The sequence below is a fragment of the Macaca fascicularis genome, chromosome 18 (genome assembly GCF_037993035.2).
Source record: "Macaca fascicularis isolate 582-1 chromosome 18, T2T-MFA8v1.1".
In the NCBI taxonomy this organism is placed as follows: Eukaryota; Metazoa; Chordata; class Mammalia; order Primates; family Cercopithecidae; genus Macaca; species Macaca fascicularis.
Window position 1 is genome coordinate 3,887,060 of NC_088392.1, and position 13,294 is coordinate 3,900,353.

General features: G+C 40.6%; 1 protein-coding gene across 9 annotated transcripts in view; it reads right to left on the minus strand.

Annotated features, from left to right (window-relative positions):
* ZNF236 (zinc finger protein 236) overlaps window positions 1-13,294 on the minus strand; it is a 151,760-nt gene that overhangs the window by 58,964 nt on the left and 79,502 nt on the right. For all 9 annotated transcript variants that reach the window (XR_012427043.1, XM_045378098.3, XM_074022201.1 and 6 more), the window contains 7 exons: window positions 10,730-10,871; window positions 9,828-10,088; window positions 6,688-6,941; window positions 5,157-5,258; window positions 4,518-4,669; window positions 2,672-2,775; window positions 1,240-1,391 (listed from right to left, as the gene is read on the minus strand). Coding sequence is in view for 8 of the 9 variants with exons in the window: in XM_045378098.3 (XP_045234033.2) it covers window positions 1,240-1,391; window positions 2,672-2,775; window positions 4,518-4,669; window positions 5,157-5,258; window positions 6,688-6,941; window positions 9,828-10,088; window positions 10,730-10,871 (1,167 nt within the window). In the remaining variant the exon portion in view is untranslated. The remainder of the gene's footprint in view (window positions 1-1,239; window positions 1,392-2,671; window positions 2,776-4,517; window positions 4,670-5,156; window positions 5,259-6,687; window positions 6,942-9,827; window positions 10,089-10,729; window positions 10,872-13,294) is intronic.

The window sequence follows — 13,294 nt, forward strand, 5'->3', positions numbered from 1 at the left end:
ACACAAAACCAAGTAACCAGCTATTTTCTTCCTATTTCTGTCTTTCTTCCACTGTTCCTTATAAAAGTCATATATTGCTGCTCTCTGGTCCTTCAAAGTACCATATAAATGACTCCCAGCAATCTTTCCAATAACCACTAAAACCGCTCCCCAGTCATCAACCTATGGACCAGTCAATAAAACTTTTCCTTATTTTGCTTGGCTATATGTTTCTAAGCAGTATATCTTCATTTTCAAATAAAGCCTTATATAAAATATATACTGATATTAAACTTATTATTAATATACTGAATATATTAAAGATAAAATATGTTAAAAATATTTTTAACTGGACACTATGTATCTGATAAAGGTCCAGTAATCAGACTATAAAAACCTCTTACAACTCAATAAAGCAAATAATCCAATTTTAAAATGGGCATAAGATTAGAACAGACATTTCTCAGTGTCTGTGAAAGATGTTTAACTTGATCAGCCATCAGAGAAATGCAAATCAAAGCAAAACCACAATGGCACGTGGGAAGGCTCATGACCATCCACAAGGCCGGTCATGAGAGAAGCAATAATAGCCATTGGCGAGGATGTGGGGAAACCAGAGCCCTCCCACCCTACCGTGGGCTGTCGAATACCACAGCCACAGTGGAAAACAGTTCCATAAACTCAAATGTTTTAACAGAGTTAACATATGACCAAACAATTCCGCTCCTAGGTAGAGCAATGAGCCCATGTCCACACAAAAACTTATATACAAATGTTCACAGCAGGATTACTTATAATAAACAAAATATGGAAATAACCCCAATGTCCATCAACTGATGAATGGATCAATTAAGACATGGCATATCCTACAATGGAAAGTAATGAGGTTCTGATCCACCTATACAGCACGGATGAAACTTGAGCACACTGTGCTGTGAAAGCAGCAGACACAAAATGCCACATATTTCTATAAAATACCCAGAACAAGCAAACCTCTAAAGACAGAAGTAGATACTGGGCGCCTGAGGTTCTGGGCATTGAGGGGAAATGGGGAGTGACTGTTAATGGGTACAGAGTTCCTTTTATGTGTAACAAAAATGTCCTAAAATTACAGTTTTGATGGTTGCAGAACTCTGCGAACATACTAAAAATCACCGAATTGTACATTTTCAGTGGGTTAATTGAATGGTATATGGATTATATCTCCATAAAACTTTTTTCTTTAAAGGACTAATCTCCAAGTATAAGGCAGACAATGACCTGTGTGTGTCTTCTCGTGAGACTTAAGCACCCCGGAGGAAACAAAGCCACGTCCACAGAGTTTGCACTTGTAGGGCTTCTCCCCGGTGTGCGACCGCACGTGCTGCTTCAGGTGACTGGACTTCTTAAAGCCTTTGTTGCAATAGTCACACCTGCAAACATACAGAACCCAGACCACGTTAATTCATAGCACAATTACAAATACAGCACCTGAGACGGGAAGGAAAGCAAACAAGCTTCACCAACAACCATGAAACATTTAGGCACAACTGTTACAGAACCTAGGTGTGCTCTCCAACATTGAAGAAATTATAAACTATAAAATATTGCCGACAATCATTTGTTAGACCAGATTCTTATAATCTTAAATGTATTACTTTAACAGCAAATCCTGTAACTCCCCAGCAGACATAAATTTGATTAGTTAGAAACTCTCACTAAGCATAACAGGAAGAAAATGTATGCACTCTTTTCTTTAAGTCATTAGACACTGCGAATCCTTCCATCGCCTCTGAGGCAGAATCACTCCTGCATCTAGTCACTCGTAAATGCCAACCCATGTGCTCCTTTGGTTTATAAAATACAAAACAGAGTGTCCTGGAGTTATGCTGAATAACACATCAATATGCAGTATTATTTCCCCTTCAGTTGTTACTGAATAGACTCATGTTATCTTAAGGATTAAAATAATCATAAATTTCAAAACTTCTACTCACATATTATTAAAAGCTTATTGCATTAGTATGTCTCTTTTGTCCATTCTCAAGTTTTAATATCCAGTAAGAAGTTAGCGATGTCCCTACACTATAACCTAAGTCCAGACTGGGTGCCCACTAGAGGCAACTAACTTTCCTCTCAAGTCCAAATTAAAGTAAAAGCTGGAAGTGTCTGAATACATTTTGAAAATTCACTCTTGTAAATTTGGTTTGGCGGTGGCTCACGCCTGTAATCCCAGCACTTTGGACGGTATATACCTGCTGAGCCAGCGGACGGACATCTAAAAGACATCTAAAAAGCTGTCTTTCTAATTGTGCTGTACCTTGGTACACAGATTGTCATATGTAAAGCACATGAAGAGTCTTGAACTAAAAGGCACAATATAAATTTAAGTAATTTCTGAAAATGGAAAAATAATGACTTAAAACAGTGACGGGAAGCTATAGCAGAGTACTTCAAACAGACAAACTGAAGACTGCTGCATCCAAATCCTGGCCCACTTGCTTATTTGCTGTAAAAAGCTTAGCAAGTTAATCTCTTTTGTCTCAGATCCCTTATTACAGAATATGGATGACAGTGGAACTGTTTTGAACAGTTTTGAGAGAATGAAATTGCAGAGCCCTTGGAGCAGGGCAAGCACACAGCAGCATCTGTCACTGCAGCATCCGTCGCTGGGAGCCGGCAGCACCATGAGCTGGTCTGTGCAGACAACTACCTGTAAGAGCGCCTGCTCTGGTCCTCGCTGTCCTCCAGAAACTGGGAACCTTGTGCCTGCAGGTCCAGTTCCTCTTGGGATGACTCCTGGATCAAGCGAGTTGTCTAAAATTTAAGAGAAGTATAAAGCAAACTACTTGAATACCTGTGAATAAACATAAAACAACTCAGCAGCTGAGAACTAAGGATAAGAACATTCATAAACTGAGGATTTAAGAGGGAGAAACCCCAAATAGTCCACTGTAATCATTTGGGCCAGAGCAATAATAAAGATCACTCACATAGATTTTATTAAATGAAGATCTATTTATTTTCCATTACCCTACCTTAATACAAAGCTTAATCAACCATAAAACTGATTATTTTAAATATCTTAATAAGAGATTCCCCTTCCATCTTCTCTACTCTTATTGACAGCGAATAAAACCCTGCCTTCAGAGAGTATAATATTGTCTCCTCTTGTCACACAAACCAGAGGGTGAGAAGGACATGTTCTCCATCCCCAAGAACGGTACCATGCATGCTTGGAGCAGCCACACTGACCCCATCCCTCCCTGACAGCGGCATTACAACCCATGCTACCACAGCAAGGACGAGCAAAAATCCGGTCAATGTTTTCTAACCACTCTATAACAGACGCACGCTCGCACTGAGCAGAGGTAAGCTCCACTGACCTTCAGAAGGCCTGGAGTCACAGGACAGACTGCGAACAGTGGAGTCATCCACCCCGTGCAGCAACTGCACGTTGCTGTAAGCAAGGGCTTGTGTCTCATTTGTTTACCTGACTTCCAAAACCAACTTAGATAAACCACAACAGAACTGGGTTTGCACAGTTTTATTTAGAGAGCTCTGGAGTAAAGTCAGCTGCTAAGAAGTATGTTCTCCACTTCCGAGATTCATCTGCTGCCTGTTTGTAGTTTCTAGCTATGAGAAAAATGTTCTGAAATTTTCACGGGAGGATCCAGCCCTACCACTTGGGCAAAGCTACCAATGGTGGATTTTAAAGAGGGATAACAATTGGTCAATCATTTCTCATCACTATTAAGAAATTTCCAAAAGGCCGGGCGCGGTGGCTCACGCCTGTAATCCCAGCACTTTGGGAGGCCGAGACGGGCGGATCACGAGGTCAGGAGATCGAGACCATCCTGGCTAACACGGTGAAACCCCATCTCTACTAAAAAATACAAAAAACTAGCCGGGCGAGGTGGCGGGCGCCTGTAGTCCCAGCTACTCGGGAGGCTGAGGCAGGAGAATGGCATAAACCTGGGAGGCGGAGCTTGCAGTGAGCTGAGATCCGGCCACTGCACTCCAGCCTGGGCGACAGAGCGAGACTCCGTCTCAAAAAAAAAAAAAAAAAAAAAAAAAGAAATTTCCAAAAGCAGAAAAATGAAAATAAAAACGAAAATTAAAATGTCTCCAACTAGGCGTAAGAGATAAAATTTTAAATGATGCATTTAAATGTTTTTTAATGTCAGCATTCATTATATTTTCCTTCTAACATGTTTAAAAGTCCACAGTTAAAAATGTTTAGGTTTTGTGCCTAAAGCAACATAGTATCTTTCAACGTGTTATTACCTAACATTCTAGTAAATTCTTAGCTTTTAATCACAAACGCAAGGCCACACCATGGCACGGAAACCTTTAAGTAAAATTAAAATGTTTTAAGGAAAAAGAAAGCCCGATGTACTAACACTGAGGATTTCCCAGGTAATGCAGTAACCTTAATGTTACAAGAAGTGAGCACACCTCTTAAAATTTCCCTTAAGGAAATTTTAAATAATCACAGTGAAGAATAAAATAGCACCTGCTAAATACTGCCACATATGCACCCCTCTGTCCATACTCACTACATTCATCCCATCAGAGCTGGGAGCCTGCAGCAAGCTCTGTTGGTGGAAGCTTGTGGAGAGGGCCTGAGACTCAAGTGTGCTGGAATCCTGTAGCTGTTGGACAGGTGGAAACTGAGGCTGCTGATGGTACGTGTCAGTCACTGTAAAACCTGAAATAAATTAGAAAAGAGGAGTTCTACAAAAATACTAAAGTTACATTAAAATGTTTTTAAAAAAGGGTTTATAAATTTAAAATGTCTAAAGAGGCATTTCTATTTTCTGAATTAGAATCAGGACTAGCTGTTATTAGCAAGCTTTAACATTGTTTGCTAACAGGCAGGAGGCTGTGCTCAGCAGACATTACAGCAGCGGAGGCTTTACAGAACCAGCCACCACAAAGTTCTAATTTCTACTCAGCCACCTTTTCTTGGCTGGAAACTACATGTAGAATGGCTGCAAAGGTCACTTTCCAGAAGACCTGAGCAGACCACAAAATAGTATGCATCAACAACAAACACATCTACAATGCATGCAAAAAGTTATCTGGTTTGAAACCATACATTTTAGAAGGGCCTTAAGAGAAAACATGTAAGGTTGTCGTAAAATTAAATTTAACTGAGGTACACTCACAAATTTCATTGAAAACCCACCACTGACCTTGGGGTAGCCCTGCCGGTTCGAAGGACTGTTGCGCAGGGGTCTGCTCTTCAAACTGGTCTATGTGCCCTCGCAGAGGGTCCTGTGGAGCCACAAACCCATCTAAGGATGAGATGCAAAAAGGGGGACTCATACATTTGGAAGTTATTTCACATCTGCAAATCTGCCCAAAAGTACACTTTGGCGAGTTTTCAAATATCAGACACCTTATTTTGAAGAGACAACAGGGATAATTTATATACATCTATATGCTTAAAGCATTCTCTTTGCATTTCTAGAATATCATCCCTGAAAGCCTTTAGCATCTGTCTTAGGCATTATTCCATTAAACAATATTCTAACATGCGATTACATTCCATAATTGTTTAGAACCTTTTTGGGTGTGCATGGTTGCAGGCACCACAGAGTAAGTGTATAATCCTACCCAAAGACTAAATACATTTGAGACATCCATAAAACAAAACAGTAAACTGGTCAGCACATTGTTTGTTGACATGCCTGTGTGAGATAAGAAGCCTGTGCCAGACGCAAGCCAGCTATGCCACTAATCACACAGTCTACAGTTGACCTGACATTATTTTTTGCAGCCAAACTTTACTGATGAAGGAAGCGATGTACTACTTTATATTCTGGTTCAGGAGCCTAATCTCACTGCAGACCAGTCACCAACAGTTCACTGACCTACATTAATCTTTGAATCTACATGGAGTGCACTTTGTAGAATACTAAAGATCACACAGATGTACACTTGAAAGATGTTCTCAATATATTGGGCATAAAAGTAGGTCACAAAATAGTATGCACTGCAAGATCCTATTTGTATAACTCTTTTTTTTTTTGAGATGGAGTCTCACTCACTCTGTTGTCCAGGCTGGAGTGCAGTGGTGCCAGCTCAGCTCACTGCAACCTCCACCTCCCAGGTTCAAGCAATTCTCTTGCCTCAGCCTCCTACGTAGCTGGGATTACAAGTATGCACCACCACACCCAGCTAATTTTTGTAATTTTAGTACAGATAGGGTTTCACCACGGCCAGGTTGGTCTTGAACTGCTGCCCTCTAGTGATCCATCTGCCTTGGCCTCCCAAAGTGCTGAGATTACAGGCGTGAGCCACCACACCCAACCTTATTTATATAATTATATATGCATACCAAACACACACACACCCCTGCATATTTGTATGGAAAAAAAGTGGAAGCACCTATATCAAAATAAGGATGGTAGATTTTGCTGTAGTCCTAAAATTTCAACTACTTCCTAACAAGATTTTGAATATTTCCCAACAAGAAGTCTGATCCTTCTGTTTTTGTTTAAAAAAAAAGAACTTCCCCTAAGAAATCTAATAAAATTGAAGAGTAAAAATCTAAGACGACATGGAATGATATCAAATACTCAAATTCAATCTCTCTCACATACAGCACAAATTGTTTTAAAAGTCAGTGATCCACGGGAGACATCAATGGACTGCAATGAGTGGGAAAGGCTGCAAAACTCTGTTGGGATCACTCAAAGTTAAATATCCTGAAACATTTACCTTCATCTGCTTCCAAGGGCTGATCTGTCAACTGCTGGCCCAGCCCTGCTTCCTCTGTGCCCACCACGTGCTGAGGCTCCAGGTCCAACATGGCCTCGGGGTTTGCTGCGACCACCTCGGCCGTCTGCGGCAGCTCGTCGCTCTCGATCTCCACCTGCATCTGAGTGGAGGCCTGCATGCTCTGCTGGTCCACGGTGCTATCGTCTATCGAGGCTGCCTGCTGATGCTGTTGGAGCTGCTGGGCAAGTTCGTATCTTCAGAAAAATTAATGACAGTTCATCAGATTAGATGCTGTCAAAGGTTACTTGCGTGGGATACTACAGTGAAAAAGTTGTCATTGATTAAATAACATTTTTTATTAATGATTTCATTTTGAAGTCATGATGGCAATTCAGATAAAAATGAACACATTAGTAACTCTGAAGAGAGCTCGTCTGCCTCATCTTTAAGTGCTTCCACTGGCTACAAGACACGAGGCACAAACGGAGGATAAAGGACAACACACACCCGAATGCCTAATAGTTTAAAAACATTAAAAAGATGTCTCGTGTTTAAAAGTAAAACTCTCCCAACTCAAGTTCGGCAATGAGTCTAAGTCTTCAGAAAAATAATTGTCCAAAATGAGACGACACCTTTATAGACTGCTCTAAATCTGACAACACATGTGGTGCACAGAGAGGCTCCAGCCTCATCACCTACTGTCTCTCACAGCCCGGGCCACAGGCGCTTTATTGGACCAATGATCCAAATGTTGCTGCCAGCAACATTTACACACACAAAGTGTATCCGGCATATATTCATCAAAGTCAGCAATTTCTCTTTCAAAGGAAAAAATGAACAATGAATTCAGCAATGAACTGAGAACTTGAAAAAAAAAAAAGAAAAAAAAAATATCACACAGTTATCTGTCTAACAGGCTGGCTAGTACAAAGAATATCTAAGACAAAGAGCTGGTTGGGCGCGTGGCTCACACCTGTAATCCCAGCACTTTGGGAGGCCAAGGCTGGCAGATCACCTGAGGTCAGGAGTTCAAGGCCAGCCTGGCCAACATGGTGAAACTCCATCTCTACTACAAATACAAAAATTAGCCAGGCACAGGGGTGTGAGCCAGTAATCCCAGCTACTCAGGAGGCTGAGGCAGGAGGTTGCAGTGAACCAAAATCGCACCATGGCACTCCAGCCTGGACAACAGAGCGAGACTCCGTCTCAAACAAACAAACAAAAACACCCCCACACACACAAAAAGTGCCGCCTGGTCCCCTCTTCTGCCTCTGCACACACAGACCATACAAGCTGTGTCACAGGCTCTATTCCAGTGTCTTAGTAATCCGCCTACTCAGAATTTCACTCTCAGTTCCAAACAAAATTTTCCCTCTTCGTTTTCTAATATCCAAAATAGACAATTCATAACTACTTTTACTGTGGAAAGGAGAACAAAAATGTGTCGCATGACAGAGACGAGTCAGAAAACGCAGGCCTGCACCTACGCTGTGATGCTTCCACACAGCAGCGCAGTGGCAAGCAGGGGTCTGTATAAGCCACTCTAACCTAAGCACCCGTGTGTCACATGCTAACTGATGGAGGCTTGTTTTCTGTTTGTTTCCTTGGTTGTTTGCTTTTCCCCATAAATTTGACTATAGTAACCTTCTTTACCTATCTTTAGTATACGTGATATTTTGGGAATTTCCAACGATTCAGACAAAGGAATGAAACCCTGGCTGGATGCTCTCCTTGTAGGCAGACTCCAAGTGCACACAATCTGTAAAAGCAAAGCACTGCAGCTCTGCAACGACAGGCTGATCTGCTTAGTGTCCTCTCAAAGCTCTACACTGATCTCCTACATGTGTCCCTCGAAACTGATGACAAATAATGGCCATGCAATATACCACTTAATAAAGGTGACTCCACAATTATGCCATTGGTCACTGGGTCTGGAAACAAGGGCCTGAACACCCACATTCCCAATACTACCACAAAAAGTACACTGGAAAAGGCTGGCTTCCTAACTAAAAAAGATTTGATTTAAACATTCCACTGAGCAAGCAAGCACCCAAGCTCCATTCTTCTTAGCATGGTAAGCTCTCGGGCCAACTGGGGACCCGTCACCCTGCTACAGCGAGCAGAAACACAAGTATCTTCAACATCCATGTGCCCCCGAGTTCCCCAGTTCCCAAACACATGCAGTGCCCTGCACAGGATTCCCTCCACAAAATGCAGTGAAATATAACTGGATATGTAATTGACAGGAGTCCACTATATAACACCGCCAATACCACACTCCCTGGGTGGTTTTAAGCAGCAGGTAAATTTCTCGGCTAAGCAATCAATGATGTTGAAATCAAAAATGTCAATTCTGTTGAGGGTGCTTCGGCATTCAGATCAATAATATCAAAAAACACTATCACAGTTAACTTATTCTAATATTTAGGGTTTTGCTTTGTAGGCGACATCCAGGCAGACATATCTGGGTTAAAATGCTGTCTCAAAGCAAATGTTTCAGGGCAGCAACTTTAGGCCTAGTGACTCTCCCTTTCACATCTCCTAAGCTGTGGTCACCCTACCCAGGTTTTACAGTACCACACGGAATTCTGCGGCTTCACAGAAATACTCATCGAATAGGCCCTAGCACTAGTCAGAAATGCATCTCTTCCGGATTACGTCCACATAGAGATGAGCTAGCCTTCCAACCATGTGGAAATATAAGCTAGGCTGAATGAAAAGTTTATGGAATATCTAAAACATGTATCCTTTAAAGTCAACAACACAGAATAATTACCATTCTGATTTGCTGATGACAGGCCTAGAAATCACAGGGTCTTTAAGATTCTCTTTTCTGAAATATTCACTATCTGACTATACTAGATACAGTCCAGCATTTCATCTATCAACTAACAGCTTTAAAAGAGAGCTTTACAGAATATAAACTGCTTCATTATTAAATTAAAAATGAAAATGCTAATGCTTCAGTCTATGGCTCCCATTAGATCCTTAGACACTAATACTTACATTTCTTGAGCCCATATAGTACAAGCTAGAAATAATCATGTAAGAATCAAAGACAATTATTTCCTAAAAACACTCCCCACCATCTACTGGAAATTATAAAGATGATAAAAAGTGACCATTAGAATTACACCCACCTGTGGGTTTTCATGTGCTTTTTGCAATTTAGTGATGTCTTAAATGTTTTTTGGCAATAGGGACACATATAGGGACGAAGGTCGTTGTGGATACCCATGTGTCGCCGTAAGCTGCCACCAGTAGTGAAAGCCCCATTACATATCAGACACTTGAAAGATTTCAGTCCTGTGTGTGTTCGGATGTGTGCTTTGAGCACACCTGCAGAAACAAAGCCTCTTCCACACTGAGAACATTTAAAAGGTTTTTCACCTGTATGGGATCTTAAAAAAAAAAAAAACATATTTTAATGAATAAGTTTCTTATACTTTTATAACGCTTTGTGACTAGAATGCACTCTTGCATTTCGCTTCACTTCATCATCACATTTTTTAAAGCTAAGCAGCAATGCCGGAGCTTTCCACATTTTACAGGTGAGGAAGCCTGAGACTCAAGACTGCTTAAGCGAATTGCCTCAAGTCACACGACTGAGACGAAGCTAGAAGCCAAGTCTTTTTCTAAGTTCTATACTTTTTTCATGACATCACACTGTCTCTTATGATCAAGGTTTGACTTCCTTTTCACTGTGGCTAGTACTAAGAATTCACTTAAACTCCGATAAACACATCTGAAAAACATAAACGGAAGTCAAAAAATAAACCAAATACTTCTTCGATATTTCTTGGAAACTGCAAATATTGAAATTTAATGAGCATATACATAAATTCCAGGGGCAATTTTGTAGAATATTTTAGTCAAGACATTAAAAAATAAAAATATTAATTACCAATAAATGTTTTGGAGTCAAATGAGACATCTTAAATACCAAAAGCTAATGCTACCATCCTAAATACTTCTAGAAGTCATCAGGTCACTAAGTCAGTTTAATTGTACTAAATTTCCACCTGTGAATCCGTTACCTTACCTGATGTGTTGTTTAAGGTGGCAAGATTTTTTATATGCACGATGACAGTAAAAACACTTGTATGGTCTATCTGCTTCATTAACAAAATTATTATTAAAATAGCTTTGGAAAAACTGGTTTTTTGGAATGGGCTGGATAAGACCTACAAACCAAAAGAAAAGCAGACATAATTCACTGTCAATGCTAGTAATAAAATTAAATGTCACAAGGCATATGTTTTACCCAGAAGATGAAAATTCTGATGTTAGACTCTAATGTTACAACTATTTTATTTTAATTGTGTTAGGAACTGGCTATTCAAAGAATACCTATGGGGAAACATAATAAATTAATATATTTATAATATAACATTACAAATTAATTTATAAATTAATATAAACATTATAAATACATATTAATGTTCATTTTTTCAACATGAGAAATATCGAGTCACAATTACTTCCTTTGATTCCACAGCCAATTTTTAATGAATTTCTACATTTACTTTCTATATGGGCATTTGTTGACAAAAATTCAGGATAAGCAAGATTTTAATACCTTGTTTATTCAGTATGAATACTGCACACTAGGTACTATAATAAACTGAAAACAAAAGTGACTATAACATGATCTTTTGTTCTACAAAGGTTAGCGTTTTCACAGATATCACTAAAGGGATATCTACAAACAACAAAATTACTAATTTAAATATTTCACATTTTATATACATTTACTAAATAAAGAATTCCTTCAGGTTGACCATCTAATAAATATGACTTGATCAAGCTACTGCATTATATCAGGAATTCAGGACAAACTTAGGGGTAAACTTTCGAATTCCTTAAGAGTCACTTGGAACGCTAAGAGGAAGACGCACACAGTCTTCCATCAGCCTCTATCAGCCTCGGGCTGCTCCTTCTGCCCAGACAAGGAAGCAGTGGCCAAGATTCTGTCCTCTGCCCACAGCTCTCCATTCCCAGTCCTCTCTCCTCCCTCAGTTGTACCGTAACTTCTATGCAATGATTAGCATGATGCACCTCTGAACACACTCTGTTTTCCCTGACTTTCCATAAAAATACAGATTCCATTTCAATTTCTTCCCCTAAAATCCACTTCTCCCAGCTTTCCCAGTTGCATGCCTGGAACAGTCTTCTCCTGGTCCCTAAGGCTGGGGAGGTCCGGACTTCTGAGAGTTTCCTTCCCTCTCTTGTACTCGGCATTTGCCAGTCCTGATGATCAACACCACTCCCATGTCTCTTAAACTTGCATCTTCGCTTCTTTTTCAACTGCCACCAATCGCAACAGTGAAACAATCACAAAGCTGGAGGGAATCTGACAGCCCAACCAATTTCACTTAGCTCATTATTAGATTTCAGGAAATATTCCTATGCTTCCTGAAGCTTGCATCACAACCCTGCTTAGTTTTCAAAAAGTATTCAGAACTCTCACTTGTGATATAATCCACACAGCACAACCCTTAAGACTGCCAAGCCTTTTCTCACCTCACAAGCCTTCTGGACAATCAGAGCTGTGCCAAAGACCTCTCTCCCGGCAGCTCTGACACCACCCTGTGCTTGACAGCACAGTCTCACTTTTTCCTAAGAACTCGTTCTGCTCAAAAGAGAAAAATGCAGGCTGGGCATAGTTGCTGAGGCCTGTAATCCCAGCACTTTGGGAGGCCGAGGTGAGTGGATCACCTGAGGTCAGGAGTTCGAGACCAGCCTGGCCAACACGGAGAAACTCCATCTCTACTTAAAGATAAAAATAAAAATACAAAAATACAAAAATTAGCCAGGCATGGTGGCACAGGCCTGTAGTCCTAGTTACTCAGGAAGCTGAGGCAGGAGAATCGCTTGAACCTGGGGGCAGAGGTTGCAGTAAGCCGAGATCGCACCACTGCACTCCAGCCTGGGTGACAGTGAGACTCTGTCTCAAGAAAGGAAAGAAAAAAGAAGAAAAATGCAGGCATCCAGTCCATGCCCACCACCTTCCCTAGGATACACATGCTAGGACACGCAGACCGAATGCCATGCCTGGTTCTCAAAAACAGTCACGGCAGAACCCTGGACGCAGGTTTCCTCTTCTACAGTGCCCTCAGTCAAGGACTCCCTTAGACTAGCACTAGCTTCCTCAATGAGCATTCTACTTTCATTTACTCTCACAACACTATTCTATGCTAAACCTCATCTTACCATGTTTTTATCAAACTCTGTCCCCCAAAGATTGTGACAGCCAAGTCTTTTCTATAGCCTCTAAGGAGCCCAGAGTCTGAGAGAAGAGATGAACACAAATACAAATAACAAAATTAAGCATAAGACAAAGTTACAATATTTTACAATTTACAGTGTGAAACTCCCTCTGGCAATCATTTCCCTCATATGTCTCCATCAGCCTAAACCAAAGAATTCAGCTTCCCCTATCTGGTCTAAGATACAGGCATCTGTGAAGCCAACAAGCAAAATATATCCCATTTTAACCCTGAAACATGTCTGAAGAGTCAAGACTCTTGAGGGATTCAAAAACTTGAAGTCAAGAAACCCATGGGTATATAACTTGATTTATGGCAACCTGAAAGAAGAAACTGGT